This window comes from Callithrix jacchus, chromosome 11 (assembly GCF_049354715.1).
Source record: "Callithrix jacchus isolate 240 chromosome 11, calJac240_pri, whole genome shotgun sequence".
NCBI classification, from domain to species: domain Eukaryota; kingdom Metazoa; phylum Chordata; class Mammalia; order Primates; family Cebidae; genus Callithrix; species Callithrix jacchus.
Genome location: NC_133512.1, coordinates 104,928,802 through 104,953,143, shown reverse-complemented (window position 1 = coordinate 104,953,143; position 24,342 = coordinate 104,928,802). Strand labels below are relative to the sequence as shown.

General features: G+C 45.1%; 1 long non-coding RNA gene and 2 gene segments (V, D, J or C); 2 read left to right on the top strand and 1 right to left on the bottom strand.

The window, feature by feature from the left end:
• The window catches only part of LOC144578432 (uncharacterized), an 88,152-nt gene that overhangs the window by 14,597 nt on the left and 49,213 nt on the right, over positions 1-24,342 (bottom strand). The gene's annotated exons all lie outside the window — the stretch shown is intronic.
• On the top strand, positions 6,234-12,669 carry LOC144578428 (T cell receptor beta variable 7-8-like). The segment is given in 2 exon segments: positions 6,234-6,300; positions 6,451-12,669. Coding segments are annotated over 2 exon segments (414 nt in total).
• Positions 8,705-15,483, top strand: LOC100896509 (T cell receptor beta variable 5-6-like). The segment is given in 4 exon segments: positions 8,705-8,716; positions 8,942-8,993; positions 14,306-14,412; positions 14,537-15,483. Coding segments are annotated over 4 exon segments (521 nt in total).

Here is a 24,342-nt window from a genome sequence, read left to right as displayed (position 1 = left end):
TTCCTCTTTACCACTTATAGGTAAAGTGGACACCCAGAAGCACCCAGTTAATTGGGATCCATTAACTGCAGGACTGGGTGGTGCATAGCTGGGTTTCACAGGGAGTGCAAACTCCATGTGCAGGGAACCCCATGTGTCTGTGCTGTGTCCAATTCCCCTCTGTGACTCTGCCAAAGGGGGAGTGCCAGGTCACCCAGGACCCCACTCACAAAGAGGGGAGCAGGCTGCTTGCTTGGCAAAAAAAAAAAAATCAATTCACCAACTGGCCAATCTGTTGAAAGCCAAAATGAAAGGATCAACTGTGAGTCTCATGAATGCCCCATTTCCCAAGTTATGAAAGTGATAGCAGCTCACAGATCTCAGAATGATTTCAACAGCATATGAAGGTACGTTTAGAAAGCTTTGTCTACAACCTTCCTTGGTATTGATCCTCAGTTGTGTTCAGCCCACTCGGCAGCTGAGCTTATTTTGATGCCAAATTTCAATGTTTCCCATTTCAGTCACTGAGCACTTCTCACATTCTCTGTATCTTACACACATCTGTGTGCTCCTGTCTTTTCTTATTTTTGTGTGATTCATATTTAAATTGGGCTGTACGGAACACAAGCATACATTTGTAAATGACTCCTATCTTTTATTCAATTTAACTGTGTACTTTTTAGTAATTCTTTTTATTAAGTTATAATTAATGAGAGTAAAACACAAATATTAATATAAGGACATCCTGGTACATTTTGACAAATTCAGACACCAGTGCAACAATAAGTGAAAGGATTAAAACAATTTTCCATCACTCAAGAAAGCGTCCTCATGCTCTTTTCCAATTCATTTCTATCCCAGAGTTAACTTTTAAAAATTTTTATCACCATTGACTAGTTTTGTCTATTCATGAACTTCATATAAATGAAATCATACAATATTTTATTGAGTTATTTTCCTCCAAAGTTAGTATTTCTAAGGAGTATTCATATTACTGTATCAGTAGGTCATTCTTTCTGATGACTAATATTCCATTGCATAACTGTACCATACCTCGTTTATCCATTCTCCTGTTGACGGATACCCATGTTACTCCTGCCTTCAACTATTACGAATAAAGTTGTTGTGAACGTTTTTGTGGAATTCTGTCTTGTGGACATATGCATTTTTTTAAGGCACAGACTTAAGAGTGGAAATACTGACTCACAGTATAGATGTGTGTGCTATGCTTGTGTGTCTCCACAAAAGCTCATGTTGAAATTTGTCAGTGTAATGGTATTGGGAGGTGGGACAGTTAAGAGGTGACTAGGTCATGAGGGGTCTGCCCTCAGAAAGAGATTGATGCCCTTATTGTGGGAGTGAATTAGTTGTCTTGGGAGTGGTCTTCTGACAAAAAGAATAAATTCAGTCATGTTCTTTGTCTTGGGTGCTTGCTTCCTTTTCCTTCTGCGTTGGAGGACAGCAGGAGACCCTCATCAGTTGTGGCCCCCTGATCATGGACCTCCCAGTTTCCAGATCTACATGCCAAATAAATCTCTCGTCCTTATAAATCACCAGTCTGTGGTATTTCTCTACAGCAGTGGGAAAGAAATTGAAAGAAAAAATGGTACCGAGAGTGACGCTGTTGCTATCACAAATACCTGAAAATGCTGAAGCAGCTTTGGTTAATGGGAAATGGGTAATGGATAGAGGCTGGAAGAATTTGGAAAAGGAGACCAGCAAAAGCCTAGAGTGCTGAAAACAGGGCATTAAGGGCAATTCTGGTTAATGCTCAAAGGGAAATGAAGAACAAGATATCGTAAATAGAAGTAAATGCCATCCTTGTTATAACTAGCAAAAGTCTTGGCAAAGTTGTGTTTTGTTATAGGACATTATGGATGTAAAAATTATGAGCCATTAGCTAGGATGTCTGCTGAAAGAAATATCTAAGCGGCAAAGCATTTGGGCTACTGTGTGACTACTTTTAGCCACCAGGAAATTTAACTCAGCAACCAGGGAAGAAAAAGAATAGATTTTACAAACCAGCACAGTTGGTGACTGTGCTGTCCTGTGCTGTGCCTCCCTCTGCTGTCCTGTCTCCACAAGCCAAACTCGCTCTGGAGTTAGAGAAAAGGGAACCAGTTAACATAATATACTGGCTCAGCCTCTGAAGGCAGGGTGGATCTAGAGGCACTAACACATGCTGTCCAGACATAGCCTTGAGGGTGCTCAGTCCCAAGCTGGCTAGGTCTGTGCTGTGAGCTGATAAAGCCCTAGAATTATTTCTGGGGAATCTGTACTGTTGATAATTTACAGACAACCCAGGTCTGCTTTGGATCTGATCAGATGGACTAAGTCTTGGAGACTCTGCACCACCGGCTGCTCAGGAAAGGGGCTGGGAATGTTACCTGAGAAAGGAAAACATAGTAAGAAACTTTGATGTGAATCAAGCATCAGAAAGATGATGTGAGGACAGCAAGGAAGAGCTGGAACCTGAGGGTTTAATCACAGGCTCCTCACCCTCTGCTGATGGGCAGGTGTGAGAACTCCAGCATGGAGCACCACAGCACTAGGTGGGAGGAGGGTGAGAGGATGACAGAGCAGCCTGGCAGCTGGGACAGTGTAGGCATAAGATGAACTGTTTTATCACAGATGCTTCTGCCCTCACCTAGCCCTCTGGCTCTGCAGGACAAGTAGAGAATACAGGGTCCCCAAAGCACTAGACCTAAGGAAGCCTCCTGCAGGGAGAGGACACAGGACAGTGACATCACAGGATACCCCTCCCATCAGGAAAATCAAGGCCCTGAACTCAGGTTCTTTCCCAGGAGGATCAAGCCCTGAATCAGTTCAGTGCTGCCTTCCCCACTGTGCCGTGAACTACAAGCTCTTATGCTGGGCACTGTTTTGTCTCCTGGGAGCAGGTGAGTCTCTGCAGACAGGACAGAGGCCCCATTCTCAGCTTTCCCACCCCGTGTCCTCCACTTTACCCTGGGGACGCACCTCCAGACTGTCTCCTCTGCTCATCCTCCATCTGCTTTTCCCACAGACCCAGTTGAAGCTGGAGTCACCCAAAGACCCACACACCTGATCAAAACGAGAGGACAGCAAGTGACTCTGAGATGCTCTCCTATCTCTGGGCACACCAGTGTGTCCTGGTACCAACAGGCCCTGGGTCAGCGGCCCCAGTTTATCCTTGAGTATGATGAAGAGGAAGAGAGAAACAGAGGAAACTTCCCTAATCGATTCTCAGGTTACCAGTTCCGTGACTATAGCTCTGAGCTGAATGTGAGCACCTTGGAGCCAGGGGACTTGGCCCTGTATCTCTGTGCCAGCAGCTTGGCACAGCCCGATAGAGTCACCGACATTCTGTATATAAACTTCCTGCCTCAGCTTTGACTTGAGAGCTGCTGGCCCAGCCAGGTTTCCCTCCTTCAAGGGAAGCTTTGAGTTGTTTGGAAGGCACGTCTTGTGTCCTGCTGAGCACAGAGCTCTCCCAACCAACAGAGCCCAGGCTTCCTGTGCCCTGAGTGCTCCTGCTTCTCTGCTGCATATTCCTGCAGCTTGTCACTTCCTGGGTAACTTTAGAAGAAGCGTGACTGCTGAGCCCCAGATGTGTGCCAGATTCTTCGGATTTGTAGTATATCTTCAGGCTTTCCAACAATCTTGCAAATCAAACATTCTTAATCTTCCTTTCCATATGGAAGGCTCAGGGACATTGAGTCATTTCCCCCAGTGTCACCTGGCTTGTAAGGATCAGAAGTGGGAAATGAACTAGTCGGTGATGATCAAGTCCACACGTTTTCCTCCTACCACCGCTCCGTCATCAGCTTCTGTGTCCTGGTCAGATGACAGTGCCCTCACCCTGTCCTCCAGTGACCAGCAGGGCTGCAGTAAAGGCTCACATATCTTCAGGGGTCATTACTATGGCCTCGTAATTAGCAACTTTGAGAAATGTTCGTGCTGTGCTGCTAAACTAGGGGTCTGTAAGGTGGGAGCATGCCTGGCAGCATTTACTAATTTCTATTTTACGAGGTTACCCACTATGACAGATTTCAAGCTGTCACCATGGCTTCACTAAATAGGGAGCTGGGAAGAATATGCCTACTTGGCTCTTCTGAGTCATACAAGCTGGCTCCAGCACACTCCTAGACTCAAGAGCAAAGCATTCAAAGTTCATCGAAGCCCCTGTATCTGCTGGTCACTGACTCTTACTCTCTGCCCACAATGTCCTGCCAACTGCAATAGTGACTGTTTTACATCTTTCATCCAAATTTGTGTCCTGACCATCTCTAACCCAGCATTATAAGAGAAATGGCATTCTGGGAAAGGCAGACTCTTGCCTTTGCAAAGCTGAGTTAACACCGTCCAGCACAGGATACATTCTCTCAGATTAAGGCATCGGATCACACAACTTTCTCTACCTGCCAGTCCCTGGACTCCTCACCTGAGGTCACTTAGGCTGCCCAGTTGAATGTGGACACAATTTGTATGTAGATGTTCCAGGCCCTGGCTACTAACTTTAATCCTGTGCCTGATGTCTCCCTTCACCAGAGGGTGTGTGTGTGTGTGTGTGTGTGTGTGTGTGTGTGTCTAATTTCCCCTTGGAAGACAATGTCATGATGACTACATGGCTTAATGGGATTTTTTCATGAAAATCATTTTATTAAAAAGAATTAGAAAATTTGAATTCTATTCTGAGTCCTTCCTTGGGACTGTCCAGAGAGTATTTCTGACCCTTCCAACCTATGTCGTGGGTGTATTTGGCAGCCCAGAGTGCAGCAGACACTTCTCGGTCCCATACACTTGTGAGTTAGATCGGAGATGCCTGTGAAAATGACAGACTCTGGGTGTTGTGCGCTCTCAGGCCAGGACTCCCTGGAATTTCACAGACTACGATGGAACAAATAGATTCCTAGTATGAAGAATATTAGGACATAGGAATGAGGAAGCATGAGCACAAACATGTGAACGGCAAACCTGAAGACTCAAAATTTTGGCATTATAAGATATGAAAGTTTGGAGAGCTACATTTAAATGAACACGAGGGGGAACTCTAAAAGGAAAAAGAGAATGATGGTCTAAAATCATCAGGTGACTTTCATAAAAATTATCAAATAGCATCTCTAGAAATGAGTCATCCAATCACTGACAACAAAATGCAAAGTCAAACAGCTGCTCCTAAAGAAACGTCAAAGATGGGTCTGAAGAAGTGTCTAGAATGCAGCACAGAAAATTAAAGCTGAAATATGAAAGAAGTTAAAGAACAGAGAAGACAAAATGGATATTTTCCATATCGTAGAATATGCATTTTTAAAAACAATTTCCCATTTTTCTCACGTATAATTGAAGTTTCAACCAGATAAAATAGGTAGAATGTTATGAGGTGAAAAGATGTTAGCTGAGAATTTTTTAGAGGCGTTTAAATTCAGAGTTTTTCAGAAATTTTCAGAATTCAGAGATTTCAGAATCAAAATGAATCTCTAGTAAGACAAGTAGTCAAGTCATAGGGAAATTGTAGAACATGAGGGACAAAGAGAAGATTTCGAAAGCAGTCAGAAAGGAAAGAGAAATACCTCCCATGGGAATCGACGGAGAACCACAGTCAGTCAAGATAGTGGTTAAAAATAACCATTAGCTCAATTGTCATTCTCCTTCATTTAAGGTGAGATTTTATTAAAAAAAAAAAAAACTTTTAGAACAGGAATATAAAAAATAGTTGCTGCGAGTTTGCTACCAAGGTATCTTTTCTGAATTATAGTTAACAAAGGTGGGAAATGATCCCAGAAGAAAGGCATGAGGTTTAGCTAATGAGGGAACCCATGTAATGGGAGAATACCGTTGGGCACCTGTGACTGGGGGAATAGAGGCAGCTGGGGATGAATGGGGATGGAACAGGGGACCCTGATTTGCAGGGAAGACAATGAGCTCACTCCTTGCTGCCCTGTGTAGGGGGCACTGTTGTCACCTCCTACAGGACATGCCCAGCAGAGAGAGAGTGGCTGTGGGATAAGGAGATCAATGCAGAGATGCAGTGTGAGGCCTCTGGGTCCAGACAGTTCTGGAGCACAAAGCAATGAGCCATGCATTGATGTTATTAAAAGGAGATTATAAATACTTAAAGCGTCACCCAAGTGTGTTCTGATATAAATGCTGTGACCTTGAGGTCCTGGAGATTGAGAAAGGAAGTGATGTCAATTGGGAACTGCCCTGTGGAGACAAGGACGTCCCTCCTCCTCTGCTCCTGCTCACAGTGACACTGATCTGATAAAGCCCCCATTCTGTCTGACTCTGCCATGGGCAACAGGCTCCTCTGCTGGGTGTTCCTGGGTTTCCTAGGGACAGGTGAGTCCTCAAAACACCAATTAGTTTCCTTTTATCTCTGTGTGTAGGCGTGTGTGTGTGTGTATGTGTGTGTGTGTGTGTGTGTGTGTGTGTGTATGATATGACTACAAATGTTCTTCCTTATTCTGTTGCCAAATTCTATTTTCACAGATCACACAGGTGCTGGAGTCTCCCAGTCTCCCAGGTACAAAGTCACAAAGAGGGGACAGGATATAGCTTTCAGTTGTGATCCAATTTCGGGTCATGAAACACTGTATTGGTACCGACAGATCCTGGAGCAGAGCCCAGAGTTTCTGACTTACTTCCGGTATGAAGCTCAACTAGACAAATCAGGGCTGCCCAGTGATCGGTTCTCTGCAGAGAGGGCTGGGGGATCCCTCTCCACTCTGAAGATCCAGCGCACAGAGCAGCAGGACTCTGCCGTGTATCTCTGTGCCAGCAGCTCAGCCACAGTGTGGCACAGTCACCTCTTTCCTGCTCACAAACCTCCTCCTCTCCCTCCTGGCAGCTCCTAGAGAACCTCTCCAAGGAGAGCTCCAAGGCCTCTCCTTGCTCCTCACTTTTCATGGGAAAGAAGCAGATTTGGACCTCAGCGGTCCTTTGGGTAGGAAGAGACAACAGATCCATTCCTGAAACACAGTGACTGCAAATGTAGGTGGTGAAAACAATCATGACCCATGTATTCTAGGAGTCCTGAGAGCCAGCTCACTGCTCCAAGCAAGGTGTGGGTGTCTTCGCCTTGGCCTTCAGGGCAGAAATGCAACTTCTAGACGTCTTGGCGGCTGCTGTGCTGCCCATGTATATAAGGTTGTCATGGGCAGGAAAGAGGCCTGTTCTCCCACATGTGTTGGGGCATCTGGCATCTCTAACGTCTGAGGCTACATCCCCAGGAAGACCTTTCTTCTGAAGCCTCTTCTATTTCTGTCACCTGGGAAGTTTTCTGCAACAAAATATCAAACCTTTCTTCCTGTTTGAAATAAAGACCTTGCAACTTTTGTGGTCCTTACTTGATAATGCCATCAGGATAACAATAAGACTTCATTTCTTCTGCCTACCTGAAGCCACGTGTATCCTTTATTTTGTTTCCATTTGCCATTGCTGCTGTCCTGATAGATAGAAGCATGCATTCACCCCCGCTGCCAGTTCACCATGATTCCCTCAGGAAATCTGATTTCTAGACTCTGAGTGTTTTCATTGCTGCCCAGCTCATTTGATTGAAATAATTTTCCTGAGGACTTTAACTCAAGAAGTGCTTTCTTGATACCATTGATTGTATTGCTTTTAATTTTATTTTTTGTATTATACATTGTCATATGGTACTTGTTCAAAATAGAAGTACAATGATTATATTGCAATAGAATCTTCCACCTGTCTGCGGGTGATGCTGCAGTTTGTACCTGTGAAATCTAACGCACTGTCAGAGCTTATGTGATTATGGATCATGGGTTTCTGAGAATAATTGGCAACAGATCACTTCTCCAAGTCTGGGACTTGGTGTCCCAGACACAGCCATGATAGAGGTGCCCTGAGCCTTTCATAGCTAGAAGGGGCATCATAGTCCTTCCAAATTCAATGATCAGAAATTGTGGTGCTACAGACACCAAATTTCTTTCCCCAGAGAATGATGGTCCCTAACTGGAGTTGCCCTGGACCCATTTTTTATTCTGCCATCATCAAATTGCTCATTGCTCAGGTGCCCTCTGTCTCCTGGGACTGAGGAAGGCCAGGGCACAGATGGGAATTTCCTGACTTCCTAGACCTTTTCTCTAACAGCTGCCACCTTCCTCCACATGACCCCTGAGACACCTGGTCCTAACAGTGGGCAAGCTCTGACACTGAGGCTGAACAGAACACGGTCCTCAGTTGTAAACGGTGCTGCAAGAACATGTAACAAAAGCGAACAGGGCTTCTGATTTATACTGAGAATGAACACGCAAGAGGAGCAAAGGGCAGATGTTACTAATGAATGAATAGGAAGGAACAGGGTTTCTGCTCTAATGAAATGATCCTGCTGTCCTCAGTTGAGCAAGAGACACATTTCAATGCAATTACTTCAAGTCAGAGGCTAGCAGCTCTCCAACCAACCAGCATAACTATTTGCTCTGTGATCTCAGCAGCTTCAGAGGACTCAGAAATCCCTTCCCTGCACAAATGTCTGTTTGTCCTTTCCAAGACCCAGGATCACACACTCTGATCCTCTCATGAAAATAATGAGGTGTGCCCTAGTTGCTGTTGCCTCATTTTTAGTGTGTTGAGTATGAAGCATTGAAGAACTTTGAAGGCTTTGCTCTTGAGTTTAGGGATGTGCTGGAGCCAGCGTGTATGACTCAGGAAAATCAAATAGACATACTCTTCCCAGGTCCCTGTTTAGTGAAGCCACATTGACAGCTTGAAAACTGCCACGATGGGTATGCTGGTACAACAGGAATTAGTTAATGCTACCAGGCATGCCCCACCTTGACAGACACCCAGTTTAGCAGCACATCATGAGTATTTTCTGATGTCCCTGTTGTGCCATGTTTTGTGGAGAGAAAAGGGCTCAGAGTTCACCTCTCCTCCACTCTTCTGCCTAGACGCCATCATATAAGGGGCTTCGATTGTTGCTATTTCTATTCAATCTCCAAATTCTCTTGTTCTGTAGTTCTGTGTCTCCTACAAGCATGCCAGTGTGGAATATGACAACTATTTTGAATGTAACTACAGGTATCACTGAACAAGTCCATTATTTATAACCTGTCTTTCCTAGCATAGAATATTCAGATGATGGAATCATTGGGAACAGAGGTGGGCAAGCAGCAACTCCGGGTTGTGAACCACTTACAGCCCTGCTATTCTTCTTGTCACCGACAGATTCTGAAACAAGGAGTAATTTGCTTTGGAAACTAAGCAGCTCCATGCCAGTCAGGAATGACTCTGGTTTTACGTTTGGCTGAGAGGTCAGAACGGTAACACCCTAAGTATTCTTCTCTGCAAGACTAAGTACGGCCGCTCTCCATTTCAGTCCCTGGAGGTTGTCCAGAGCTCCCAGAGTATCCCTGCTCTGAGGCAGAATCACCAAGGCTCATCCTTGCCAGCTCCCCACAGGCTCCAGGAGGCCTTTTCTGCCAGGTGCAGGGCACAGGAATAGCTGTGTCTGTCCCTTAAGTAGAGGGAGGCCAAAATGATGTTTGTATAAGAGGGACTGGGATTCTGGGTCTCTTTTAAAATACTTGACAAAATTTTCTTTGCGTTTTGGTTTATTTCACCATCTCACCAATGAGAAGAGCAACCTCTTGGTAATTATATTGTTTTTTAGCACTAGGGAAGGTTTTTGTGGTTAAGTTACTTTAAGAAATTGTATTTTCTTGTTCTGATATAACTCAAAACAGTGAAAGAAACAGTAATTATTTTGAAAGTGGTCATGCATCCTATGTTAAAGGTGTTAGGTTTCATTGCCCTTATCTAACTTTCAGTCTAGTGGAAAGAAAAGGCACAGTTAGGGGGGCATATGAGCATGTCATGAGAGAGGTCGATGCCAATTGAGAGGCCTGTGCCACTCCCCAGTACTGTGGGATTAAAGGGGAGAGAGGGATGAGCTCTCTTTCAGACTATGCTCAAAGAGGAAGGAGTGGGAGTTCATCCATGGGAACCTGAGAAAGGGCAAATCCCAGGGGCATCTAACTCAGGGTGCAGGAGCAATCCTTAGAAAGAAAAATGGTCCAGTTCAGCTGTCAGAGGAGACAGGAGAAAGAAAAGTCATGTGATCCACAGTCCCCTGACTGATCTGCTTCCTTCTGATATTATTTTGCACCAGCATGTCCTCATCTCCCGCAGCCCCTCTGCCTCTTCCAGAATCATCTCTTCCCTCTTTGCTGCCCAGATCAGTGGATGCGCATTGTACAAGTTGATCGTTTCCTGTGCAGTCCCTTTGCTGGTCTGAATTATGTCCATCTTTGTTTTCTGCATTAGGTACTGCTCCCTCCACCGTTGCTTGCTGCCTTGTAAGAGGTATCATGTTTTATATTTCAATTTTACTTTTTATTAATACACATTTGACTTCATCTTTTGCTGATCTATTCTTTTGGAGCAACATTGTCATTTTTGGAGGACTTTTATATCTTTAGTGATTCAGATCTCTTTATGCTTCAATGTCTGTGCTTTCTTTCCATTTAAAACCAAATGTTATTATCTTTCATTCCTCTCATTCTGTTCATCTTTCTTTAGAGGGTAGTTTTAAGGGAGAAAAAGTCAGCCTACAACTGTAGCTATGTGATAAAATGTATTCAGAATGAGGGTGTGATATTAAGCTTGGTAACTCAAAGCAATTGTCAGGGTTAGAACTAGTGTTGAGAAAAGAGTTCAGAGAAGCTGATCATAAAACCTGGGGGATGGCACTTCTGGAATATTCTCCCAGATCACTCTGCAGACACTTCCCAGCATTCCTTGGGCTATTGCAGAAGAAACAATCATGAAACTTCACCCATTGGCCACAAGGTGACACTGTGGTCCACTGGGATCTAAAGGGCTCTGGGGAGTCTGGGAGAGCAGCTTAGCAGAGAAAGGGTTAAGAAAAATTAGGGCTTGGTTCCAATATTATGCAGCTGTTACACCCGTTTTCAGTGATTGCTAGGCTACCTACAGCTATGCAAGAGGCGGGAAGTCCCTCTAATCTTCAAAGAGATCTACAGTTGAAGAATTTTGGCCAGGGCAGGCTTGGTGTCAGGGGCAGGTGCAGAGGAGCAACTAACTGCCTCAGAGGAACAGGGGAAAGCCAGGGGTGGGCTGTGCCCTGAGTCCAGTGCATTTCTGCTGCATCTTATCTTCCCTGTGGTCTCTCCAGGCAACAGCTTTAACCTGCTTGAGTGATCTGGGATTCTACAAGTTTGTAAGTCATACTGCTAACATTACTTCGGCTTAGATTCCACTGGGACACCAAACTCATGTTCTCTGGAGGACAGAAAATATTGATAACAAGTTCTAAAACACCCAAGTAAGCAAACTACTGAAGGAAAATGTTAGTAGAGTCACCAAACTATGCTGTTAGACCTGAAGATAATCAACTAGCAGAATTATCAAAAAGAGACCATCAGTGAGTCTCCACTAAGTATTTGTGGGCATGGAGTGGTGTCTGAGTCCTCTCAGGATAGATTAAGAAGGAATTCAGCTATTACCGTGACTTTGGCTTGGATTAAAATTCTTGAGCACCTCAAATTATTTTCTTGTAAAATATTATGGAATAATATTGAGCAAACAATTTTATTTTTCTTCCTTTAAATTTTTATCCCTCTTTAGCACTTACACACAAAGCAGACACCTAGAGGCAAAGTTTCTTTAGCTGGGATCCTTTAACTGCAGGACTGGGAGGTCCATAGCTGGGCTTCACAGGGAGTGCAAACCCCATGTGTCTGTGCTTCTAATTCCCCTCTATGAGGCTGCCAAAGGGGGAGTGCCAGGTCACCCAGGACCCCACTCACAAAGAGGGGAGCAGGCTGCTTGCTTGGCAAAAAAGAAATCAATTCACCAACTGGCCAATCTGTTGAAAGGCTCAATTGTGAGACTCATGAACGCCCAATTTCCCAAGTTATGAAACTGATAACAGCTCACAGTTCTCAGAATGATTTCAAGAGCAAATAAAGATATTTTTAGAAAGCTTTGTTTGTCTACAGCCTTCCTTGATATTGATCCTCAGTTGTGTTTCAGCCCACTTGGCAGCTGAGCTTATTTTGATGCCAAATTTCAATGTTGCCCATTTCAGTCACTGAGCACTTCTCACATTCTCTGTATCTTACACACATCTGAGCGCTCCTATCTTTTTAAAATTTTGTGTGATTCATTTTTAAATTGGGCTCTACAGAACACAGGCATATATTTGTAAATGAGTCCCATTTTTTACGCAATTCAGCTGTTTACTTGTTAGTAATACTTTAAAGTGTAATCAATAGAGAGTAAAACACAAATATTAATACAAGGACATCCTAGTATGTTTTGACAAATGCATACACCAGTGCAACAGTAACTGAAATGATTATAAAACAATTTTCCTTCACTCAAGAAAGCGTCCTCATGCTCTTTTCCAATCAATTTCTATCCCTGAGATAAAAAACTTTTCTTATTTTTATCACCATTGACTAGCTTTGTCTATTCTTTAACTTCATATGGACCTCCCAGTCATGCAGTTAAAGGAATAATATAATATTTTTATTGAGTTATTTTCCTCCAAACTTAGTATTTCTAAAAAGTATTCATATTGTTGTATCAGTAGCTTATTCTTTCTTATGGCTAATATTCCATTGCATAACTGTACCACAGCTCGTTTATCCATTCTCCTGTTGATGGACACCCATGTTACTCCTGCCTTCAACTATTATAAATAAAGTTGTTGTGAACGTTTTTGTGGAATTCTGTCTTGTGGACATATGAATTTTTTTAAGGCACAGACTTAAGAGTGGAAATGCTGACTCACAGTGTAGATGTGTGTGCTATGCTTGTGTGTCCCCACAAAAGCTCATGTTGAAATTTGTCAGTGTAATGGTATTGGGAGGTGGGACAGTTAAGAGGTGACTAGGTCATGAGGGGTCTGTCCTCAGAAAGAGATTGATGCCCTTATTGTGGGAGTGAATTAGTTGTCTTGGAAATGGTCTTCTGACAGAAGGATAAATTCAGTCATTTTTCTCTCTCTTGGGTGTTTGCTTTTCTGTCCTTCTGCCTTGGAGGACAGCAGGAGACCCTCATCAGTTATGGCCTCTTGATCTGGACTTCCCAGTCTCTAGATCTATAAGCCAAATAAATCTCTTGTATTTATAAACTACGCAGTCTGTGGTATTTCTCTACAGCAGTAGGAAAGAAATTGAAATGGAAAATGGTACCGAGAGTGAGGCTGCTGCTCTAACAAATACCTGAGAATGTTGAAGCAGCTTTGGTGAATGGGAAATGGGTAATGGATAAAGGTTGGAAGAATTTGGAAAAGCAGACCAGTATGAGCTTATATTGCTGAAAACAGAGCATTAAAGGCAATTCTGGTGAGTGCTCAGGGGGAAATGAAGAACAGGCTATCAGAAATTGAAGTAAACACCATCCTTGTTATAAGTAGCAAAATCCTTGGCAAAATTGTGTTCGGTTCTAGGACTCTATGAAATATAAAAATTATGAGTCGTTAGCTAGGATATCTGCTGAAAGAAATATCTAAGTGGCAAAGCATTCAGGCTACTGTGTGACTACTTTTAGCCACCAGGAAATTTAACCCAGCAAGAAGAGAGCCAAGGGAATGGATTTTGTAGTACAGTCCGTGACCTTACCTCCATCTGCTTTTCTGTCTCAAACTCACTCTGGAGTTAGAGAAAAGGGAGCCAGTTAACATAATATACTGGGCTCAGCCTCTGAAGGCAGGGTGGATCTAGAGGGACTAACACATGCTGTCCAGACATGGCCTTGAGGGTGCTCAGTCCCAAGCTGGCTTGGTCTGTGCTGTGAGCTGATAAAGCCCTAGAATTATTTCTGGGGAATCTGTACTGTTGATAATTTACAGACAACCCAGGTCTGCTTTGGATCTGATCAGATGGACTAAGTCTTGGAGACTCTGCACCACCAGCCGCTCAGGAAAGGGGCTGGGAATGTTGCCTGAGAAAGGAAAACATAGTAAGAAACACTGATGTGAATCAAGCATCAGAAAGATGATGTGAGGACAGCAAGGAAGAGCTGGAACCTGAGGGTTTAATCACAGGCTCCTCACCCTCTGCTGATGGGCAGGTGTGAGAACTCCAGCATGGAGCACCACAGCACTAGGTGGGAGGAGGGTGAGAGGGTGACGGGGCAGCCTGGCAGCTGGGACAGTGTAGGCATAAGATGAACTGTTTTATCACAGATGCTTCTGCCCTCACCTAGCCCTCTGGCTCTGCAGGACAAGTAGAGAATACAGGGTCCCAGGAGCACTGGACCTAAGGAAGTGTCCTGCAGGGGGAGGACACAGGACAGTGACATCACAGGATACCCCTCCCATCAGGAAAATCAAGGCCCTGAACTCATTCAGCTCTTCCCCAGGAGGACCAAGCCCTGAATCGGGGCGGTGTTGCCTTCCCTACTGTGCCATGAACTCTGGGCTCTTATGCTGGGTGCTGCTTTGTCTCCTGGGAGCAGGTGAGTCCTATGCACAGGACAGCAGCCCCATTCTCAGCTTTCCCACCCCGTGTCCTCTACTTTACCCTGGGGACGCACCTCCAGGCTGTCTCCTGTGCTCATCCTCCATCTGCTTTTCCCACAGACTCAGTTGAAGCTGGAGTCACCCAAAGACCCACACACCTGATCAAAACGAGAGGACAGCAAGTGACTCTGAGATGCTCTCCTATCTCTGGGCACACCAGTGTGTCCTGGTACCAACAGGCCCTGGGTCAGCGGCCCCAGTTTATCCTTGAGTATGATGAAGAGGAAGAGAGAAACAGAGGAAACTTCCCTAATCGATTCTCAGGTTACCAGTTCCGTGACTATAGCTCTGAGCTGAATGTGAGCACCTTGGAGCCGGGGGACTCGGCCCTGTATCTCTGTGCCAGCAGCTTGGCACAGCCCAATAGAGTCACCGACATTCTGTATATAAACTTCCTGCCTCAGCTTTGACTTGAGAGCTGCTGGCCCCAGCCAGGTTTCCCTCCTTCAAGGGAAGCTTTGAGTTGTTTGGAAGGCACGTCTTGTGTCCTGCTGAGCACAGAGCTCTCCCAACCAACAGAGCCCAGGCTTCCTGTGCCCTGAGTGCTCCTGCTTCTCTGCTGCATCTTCCTGCATCTTGTCACTTCCTGGGTAACTTTAGAAGAAGAGTGACTGCTGAGCCCCAGATGTGTGCCAGATTCTTCGGATTTGTAGTATATCTTCAAGCTTTCCAACAATCTTGTAAATCAAACATTCTTACTCTTCCTTTCCATATGGAAGGCTCAGGGACATTGAGTCATTTCCCTTTACAAGCCAGGGGACATTGTGTCCCCTGGCTTGTAAGGATCAGAAATGGGAAATGAACTAGTCGGTGCTGATCAAGTCCACACATTTTCCACCTACCGCTGCTCCATCATCAGTTTCTGTGTCCTGGTCAGATGACAGTGCCCTCACCCTGTCCTCCAGTGACCAGCAGGGCTGCAGTAGAGGCTCAGACATTTCAGGGGTCATTACTATGGCCTCTTCATTAGCAATTTAAGGAATGTTAAATTCCACACCTATTTTTGTTTTTTTTGAGACCGAGTTTCACTCTTGTCGCCCAGGCTGGATTGCAATGGTGTGATCTTGGCTTACCACAGCCTCTGCCTCCTGAGTTCAAGCGATTCTCCTGCCTCAGCCTCTAGAGTAGCTGGGATTACATGTATGTGCCACCATGCCTGGCTAATTTTGTATTTTTAGTAGAGACGGGGTTTCTCCATGTTGGTCAGGCTTGTCTGGAACTCCCGACCTCAGGTGATCGGCCCACTTCGGCCTCCCAAAGTGCTGGGATTACAGGTGTTCAGCCACACACCTGGCCCACTATTTTTAAAAAATCATTTATATGTATGCCTTGTGTCTTTTCTCAGTCTGTAGCTACATTTTCATTTTTATGGTGTTTTTTTATGCACAAGAGTTTAATTTAATGCAACAAAAATTCAAAACAATTTTGTTTGTGTTTAGACAAAAACTAATTTCTCATAAAAATGTCTAAACATATTTTGCTTAATTTATTCCAGTAAAATTTAAGTTTGGCTTCTCACCATTAAGAATAAATATACCTGAGGCCAGGCACAGTGGCTCACGCCTATAATCCCAGCACTTTGGGAGGCTGAGGCAGGTGGATCACAAGGTCAAGAGATTGAGATCATCCTGGTCAACATGGTGAAACACCGTCTCTACTAAAAATACAAAAATTAGCTGGGCATGGTGGCGCGTGCCTGTAGTCCCAGCTACTCGGGAGGCTGAGGCAGTAGAATTGCTTAAACCCAGGAGGCGGAGGTTGCGGTAAGCCGAGATCATGCCACTGCACTCCAGCCTGAGTAACAAGAGTGAAACTCGGTCTCAAAAAAAAAAAAAGAATAAATATACCTGAAATATATCTCATTTAATGGGAGGGAGGACATGTGTTCAAAGAGGAAGCAATAGCCTGTCAAAGACATCTCTGAACTGACAGTGGAGAGGTAGGTGGAGGGCATACGATCACAAATCTTGTCTGGCTGTTGTCTTGTAGAAGAAAGACAGCCAGGAGCAGAGACCACAAGGGCAAAGGTTTATGACTGGACTGTAGGTTGAAGGTTGCAGCAGGTAGAGGGAGGAACAGCAGGTAGATAGCAGAGTCACTGGCTGGCAGGGGCAGTGGCATCACCAGTTGATTCCACTGACTTATGTCCCCAACACACAAACTGAAAAACCTCCCCACAATCTGCCCGTGTTTCCCTGACCCTGCCATGGCCACCAGGTTCCTCAGTGGTGTGACCTTTTGCCTCCTGGGGGAGGTGAGTTCCCTAAAGCCTTTTCCTTGGCTCACCACATCCTAGCCTGAGCCTTTACATTAGTGGGATCCCTTCATGGCTCTCAACTTCCTTCTATCATAGACTTCACAGATGCTGGGACAACCAGATCCCAAGACACCAGAGAACAAAGGCAGGGCATGAAGTGACATGAAGATGCCTGAGACTGTCATCCATGACTACATATGCAGGTGTTAACAAGAGCCGAAGCTGTTGCACCGCTGATCTGTCCCAGCAGGCACTACAGAGAAATCCCTGAGGGTCTGTGACTTTCTCTCAAGGCCAAATATGTAACCTTGCTGTCAAACAGCTTCTCCCAGACCTCTGTGCCCTCTTGCACCAGCAGTCACCCCACAGCCACCTTCCTCTGCACACAAAGCTCAGTGGAAGATACAGGTGGCCTTGCCTTCACAAGACTGTGATCCAGGCAGTGGAAGACACTGTCCCTTTGGAGTCTCCCCAGCACTGCCTGGGCTGGGACCCTCAGAGCTCTGAGCAGCCCCATGCGTGTGAAACTCTGCTCTGTGCTGAACTTCTCTCCCAGGCCAGTCTCAGCTGGACGAGGGAATGTACAGCACCATGATGTGAGTGGATGCAGCCTCTCTTCTAGACCCCTCCTGCAGCTCTGGCCTCAGAAGTCCTCTTCCTCAGTTGCTCTCAGAAAGGAAAGTTCATTGGAAATGTATATTTGCAGACAGCATTGACAACACAGGTCTGTGTCTTTTCTCTGTCGGCCTTCACAACTCCATCTTCTCCACACCATGCTCACGTCAGTCCTCAGCCTCCTCCATGTGATGTCTGCTACCAGCTGTCCCTTTGCTTCCTCTGCACGCTCATCTCTGTGTCAACCACAGACGCCTCAGTTCAGGCCATTCCTCATGCATCATGTTCCTCCCACCAAAGGCCTTTCCACTCCGGGCTGTATCCTCTGTATCCTTTTGTGTTCTTGCTTCAAATCCCAGTTTAACTACCACCACCTCTAGGGAGACACTCCTTCAACAGTTTTTCTAGGCTGCACCTCCTCATTGTACATGCTCACAGCTTATAATATGCATTAATATTCACAGGTTTGGCACCATTGTCATTTGCTATGACTTCTGTGACTACTTAATGGACACTTCTCATGCTCTCTAGATTGTAAAATGCATTAGTTCAGAAATTGTGGATGTTTTATTCCTCATTTTATTGTCAGCACCAACAGCAGTTTCAGGTGCCAGTGGCCAGTCTGGAAAGAATAGAGAATGGATAGTGAAGGACGCTCTGGGTGCCCACTGAGACTGTTCCAGAAGTCTGGACACATTAAATGGGAGCCTCCATCCCTTCATCTCTTAGGATCAAATGAGTCCTGGAAACACACGAGGAACCCGTGTCACAGATGAGTGACTGGATCCCAAGCCTTCCTGCAGGACTGAACATCCTATCTGCCCATTGCCCTCCTGGCTTGTTTCCTTCTTCAATCTCCTTCTCTTGTAGGTGTCCTGGATTTTGGAGTCTCCCAGACACAGGGCACCTAATCACTGGCAGATTGATCAGAAATATAATGTCAAACACTGGCATTAAAAGGTGGTGGACAAGAAAACAAATGACTTCTCCATTCTCTTTGAGAGAGTTTTCCCAGGGCACAAATACCTCTTTGGGTGGCTTTGAGGCCATGGTGCTTGATACACTGAGCTGAGTGTATCAAGTGTATCGTGGGTGTCCATTTCCACAAAGTGGTGAGCAGTGCCAGAGACACAGAGCTCACAGTCACCAGTGCCCTCCAGCCCACACCTGATTTTGGTGCAGGGCACTGAGCAGAGCCCCTTGCTTGTTCCCCTCCTTAGCCAGACAGGAAAGACTGAATGTGAAGCAGAAGCTCCATTTACAGAGCAGGGCTATGTGTTAGTCCCTGAAGAATTGGGAGAGCCATTCTGGGTGGAAATAATCAAACACGCAATCACCAAGGATGGCCCACACTTATGTCGAATGATTTGCATCCATGCTGTAAAGACTAACACAGTTTAATCTCTCTAGTCAGTAAAGACCAAAAATAGACTAGCTATTTTAAATAACTGAACCTTAGACCAAAGTTAGCACATCTGCCCTTGGGACAGCATTCTCTTCCACTCACTCACTAAACCTGTGTTTGGGAAAGCTGTGTCCTGTTGATAAACGTTGGAATATCATTACAATTGACATTGTAATAATACTGCTACTTGGATTAGAAACAAAGCCTGTCTAAAGCTTGAAAAACGTAAAACTGGAAATGAACTCTTACTGAGTTTGGAAATGCAGGCACTAGAGGGAGCTCATTTCTCTTCCTTTTCAGATGAGGAGGCTATTCAAAGCCTGTTCTAGAACAAGGAGTGAGATCCTCCACTTAACAAGGGGTGAGATCTTCCACTTCCTCGTGGTGATCAGGCGTTCAGAGGTAGAGGCTTTATTAGTTCATAATCAGCATAAACTGACCTCACCATCAAATGTATCGACCTCAATGCTCACCCTCCTCAGCAGTCAGAGACTGGCTGTATTCATCAGGACCTCATGCACTTTTACACAGCAGCACACTTTATCCTCGGTTTACTAAAAAAAAGGGGGGGGTGCTTAATAGGGGGTTCCATAAACAGAAGCTTTCTTTACTTTGCCCATTAGGACACTACAAATTCTGACACCTGATGAAAGGTGTAAACTTAAAGCTTGCACGTGGTTAAGATTTTTTAATAAACAAATTAAATAATATATAAAGAAAATGTCAACACTCTCGAATCCAATCCCACTTTCCATTGGTAGCCAATATTAATGCTCTGGTGTACTTCTTTTCACCCTTTTCTATGTTCATGCAAACCTTTCTACCCAAGTGCACCTATAGAAAATGGGTTCACCTGTACACTTTACCTGCCACATGCATACTCTTTTCTGTTAATATACCTTGGTCTTAATTGTTCCAGACTGGTCAATATAGACCTAAGTTGCTCCTATTAGCTGCTTCATATTGCATAATGAGGGCAGACAGGTACGTTCGTGCTCTGTTGTCTGATTCCTAAATTCTGCCAGGTCTTTTCTAAAGTGACTGAATGGCCTCTTTATGCTTCCAGGTTCTCCTCACCCCAGCACCAGCTGATAGTTTCAGCTTTTACATCATTTATAGTGCTAACAGGTATGAGAGCTCCAGCTATTTCTCCTACATGAGAGCCAGGGAGGGATAAAAGGGTAGACATTTATCAATCTACCAGAGATAACACAGTATTTCAGTTAATCCTCATGAAGCATTGAGAGGAATGTTAGCCTTTTTTACAGATGAGAAAGTTGGAGTCCAGGAAAGTTAATAAATGGCTTTGCCTGTGGTCTCAGAGCTAATAAATGGTGGAGCCAGATCAAGAAGGACAGTCTACTTGCTTCTGTGTGGAATTGATAGAGGGATCCCTGCAGTTTGAGAGAGGGGAAGTCTAGAACAATCTGGGGTTGTCTTCAGATCAGACACCAGGGGTAGGAGAGTCTGTGTACCCTGAGGTACAAGTATCATGGTGTTGGCAGTGGGGAGGTACTAGAGGGGTACTTGGTTAGTGGCCTGGAACCAGAAGAGCTGAGAATTGAGAACATTATTCCCACCACAAGATGTAGCAGAGACAATGATGTGGATAAACTAGGCCAGAGAGCTCTATGAGGAGGTGCTGTTAAAATAAGGGAGGAAGAAACTAAGTGGTCACTTCCTATACGTGAAACGCAGAGGAAAACCATGTTGACTAGAATCCTTGCTTTGGAAGTACTTGGAAGGTGGGATAATTTATTTTCAAGGTTAAGTAAACCTCTATATGGCTCTTTTACCTTGTGGAGGCTGGTGGAGAAGGAAAACATGGCAGAGCCAACGGAGTCACAGTTTGAACCCTGAGTTAATAAATAACTCAGGCTTCAAAGAGAGACTCTCATGGGCCAGAAACTGTTAAGTGTTCCTGCATTCTAAAATTGGGAGGATCTTATTTTCTTTGAATCAGCAGAGAAGGAAGCACAGGCAGTGGGGAGAGACAGTTGGGAACATGACAGAGTGGATGCAGGATGTCAAAGACAAAAGACTTGCAATATCAGACTCTAAGCTGTGAGGCTGCGATGCAACCCCCCTCCTTCTCCTAAAGGTTTTTTAGGTCTCAGCACAGATGCACACCTGAGGGAGTAATGTCTTTGGAAATTAAGGACAAATAGCTGTGTTAAATATTTATAATAAGTCCACCATACAAAGCACACCTGGAAATGGAAACAAGATGATTTCTAAGGCCTTTTCTACTTTCACAGTCTCTAACTTGGTGGCAAGGTGAGAGGTGAGGATGGCGGGGAGTTAATCTGCACACAGTGAGTATGGTGAGGCCCTACAGTGAAGCTTATAGTCCTGAGTGTGAATCAGAGCCCTGAGAAGAATAATGCCCTTTACATTCTTTTGCCCTCTGCCATCCCAAACCTGCCCCATCCATGACTTAGAAGCCATGGAAACGAGGGGAGCCAGAAGGAATCAAACCCTGCTGCTTGGTTCAGTAGACAGAGGGGACCTGGTGGAAAGGTTGACTGGGTCTAGGAGAAGATGATGAGCTCAGAAAATAGACAAGGAGAAACCCCAGGGGAAAGCTTGTGAAACCCTGGAGGAATCACAAGTCAATTTCTCCCAGAAGATGGTGACAGTGACTGACTTTTAGGTACGATGAGCGTGTGCTACAGAGCCAGGATGGACTTAGGCAGTTTGCAAAATCCAGGCCATTTGATCATTTCCATGAGTGGCCCTTTTTCAGAGTGAAGTTTTATATCCAAAATTGGCCCGATGTGTGGGTTCGTTCTTATGGGGGTTAGGGTTAGAGTTCCTCTATTACTTGAGTATCCATGAAGTATTATGGGTCATAGAATGAGAAGGATTATCAGGAGCAGAAGGGGTGTGGAAAGAAAGAACTGTTAAGTGAAGCAGTAGGGTTGAGTGAAGCGTATTTCAGATATATGAGTATATACAGGGATGAAACCCCAGGTAGCCCCCAGCCCCTATGGAAGGAAGGTCAAGACTTGACAACTAGAAGAGGCATGATTACACCATGCAGCTTGATCAAGGACTGAGAAAGCTTTCTAGACAAATGACAGGTAAATTCTCACTACTAAAGGATGTGCAGGTGGTTTGGGACCTGTGAAGACCTTTGAACAGGATTAAAACCCAGTAGACAGAGGTCTCTGATTCTTTGTTAACTACAGAGGAAGATGTACTGGGAGGGATACCTAGGGGGTCTTTCCATCCCCATGCCCATCACCATTCCAGATCCATACCTAGAGGTGAGTCAGGCAGCACAATTCAGAGAAGCACCAGAAAAGCTGTGAGAATAGGATCCACTCTGAATCCAGCTTTCTCAGCTCTTCATTCCTTACTGTGTAGGTGTCAGTGCAGGAGAAAGCTGACCGGGTGGGAAGAGAAGGGACCCTGAACCCGTGCCAGGGGAGACCCATGAACTGGGAAATGAGCAGCAGCGGCACCACCACAAACACACACTCGCCAGGCACAGGAAAATGACAGCTCCTGGCCTCTCATAGCACCAGACCTGCTCAGTCTCCCATGGGATCCAGGCTTTTCTCCTGGATGCTGGACATGCTTTGGTTTCTCAAAACCAGGCGTGTCCTGGATGCACCTGGGGGATCAGCTCTAAGTACGGCAAGCCTTGACAGAGGAACCATGTATTTTGAAAACCTGCGGGATCTATGTTAAAAACAACAATTTCCCTCTGAGAGCATGAGGGGATTCTATGTTTCTCTGCTCATTTGTGCTTTGTCTCCTGGGGGCAGGTGGCTCTAGAAACCCATAAGGGAAATCCCTATCACTACAACTGCTGTGCCTCAGTTCCAAACATTCCCATGTAGCCTCCTAGGTCCTAGCTCCGGGTTCTATCTCTATCCATGATACTGTGCTCACACAGACCTCTTGAAAGCAGGTGATGAAAATGAGACAGTAACAGTTGTGAATACATTCTACTTTATGGCATCATCTATTGGAAGCAATGTAAGCTGGAAATGCACCAGCATCAATTTCATAATACTGTGATGTAGCGCTTCTGAGATTGAAGGTACATTGGCATTTTCCAAGCTGGTTAACCAAACATCTCACACCATCAGCTGGACACACATCCCCTAGGAGTGTGGGACTCTGTGGGTCTCCTTTTGCCAGCAGCAAAGACCTTCCTCAGCCATCTCCTCTGCTTTGCTTCAAACTCTTCCTGCGCTTTGCAGAATCTTCTCAAATCTGGGTCTCACTTGCCTGCAGTGAGAGCAATTGTGACTATGGTCCCTCACATGAAAGAGGCTGCCCATGAAGTTGTGAGAGTTAAGCTAGGAATGAAAATGAGAAATTAATTTCTCATAATGCAGACTATTAGGAACCCCCCAAGCATTAATTCATCTCCTATTTTTTAATTGTACTACTGCTACCAGACTGTCAAGGGTAAAACAGTTCTGATTTTCTAAAGGCTGTGGAACATGTATTTATTTCAGAGGTGACTTAGAAACACAGAATGTCCCATGATAAGAAGTGGAGACAAAAAAGAAACAGTATTGAGATTAATAAATTCATATGGGGAATTATGTAATTTTTTTTTTTTTTTGAGATGGAGTCTTGCTTTGTCACACAGGCTGGAGTCAGTGGCGTGATGTCAGGTCACTGCAACCCCTGCCTGCTGGATTCAAGCAATTCTCCTGCCTCACCCTCCCAAGTAGCTGGGATTACAGGCATGCACCACCATGCCTGGCTAATTTTTTGTATTTTTAGTAGAGATGAGGTTTCAGCATGCTGGCCAGGCTGGTCTCGAACTTAGCTTCGTGCCTGCCAGAGGCAACATTTCTTCCCTTACCCTTCTGAGCTGCAAATATAAACTGTTTCAGGAAAAAGACATGACAATTCTCTGATTCATTTCCCAAAAACCTCCTACTCCTACCCAGACCATGGACGGGGCAAGAAAATGCAGGAACCGAGCCAGAAACAGGAGATTTCCAAAGGAGGTTGATAGTCAGCACTCAGATCTTCTATGTAAAGTGCTGCTGAAGCAGCCAGATGCCATGTCCAGCTGACAATGTGAAAGGAATAAGAGAAGTGAGACAACTTCCCAGAGGTGGAGGGTGGCACGCGGGCAGCAGCCCCCTGGAGCACTGAGTGGGACAACAAAACAGACCTAACAGAAGCCGTGTGTGTGGAAACCCACTTCTGACTTACCACTTTTCATGAATTCTATGCTTCACAGTGTTTCACCGTTTCATGTTTCTGATGATGAGTAACTAATTATTTTCTTTCTTGCTGGTACATAATAAAGTGGGGGCACATCAAAGTTGTTGCCATCTTAGACTTAATTCATCAGTATCAGGTGATCCTGAGGCTCAGCGATGTCACTGTGGGAACTGCTCTGTGGGGACAAAGACGTTCCGCCTCCCCTGCTCCTGCTCACAGTAACCCTGAGCTGGTACAGCTCCCATCCTGCCCTGACCCTGCAATGGGCAAAAGGCTCCTCTGCTGGGTGGCCCTGTGTGTCCTGGGGGCAGGTGAGTCCTCAGAGCACCAAGCAATCTCATTGTGTCATGCATGTGTGTGCGTGTGTGTGTGTGTGTGTGTGTACTA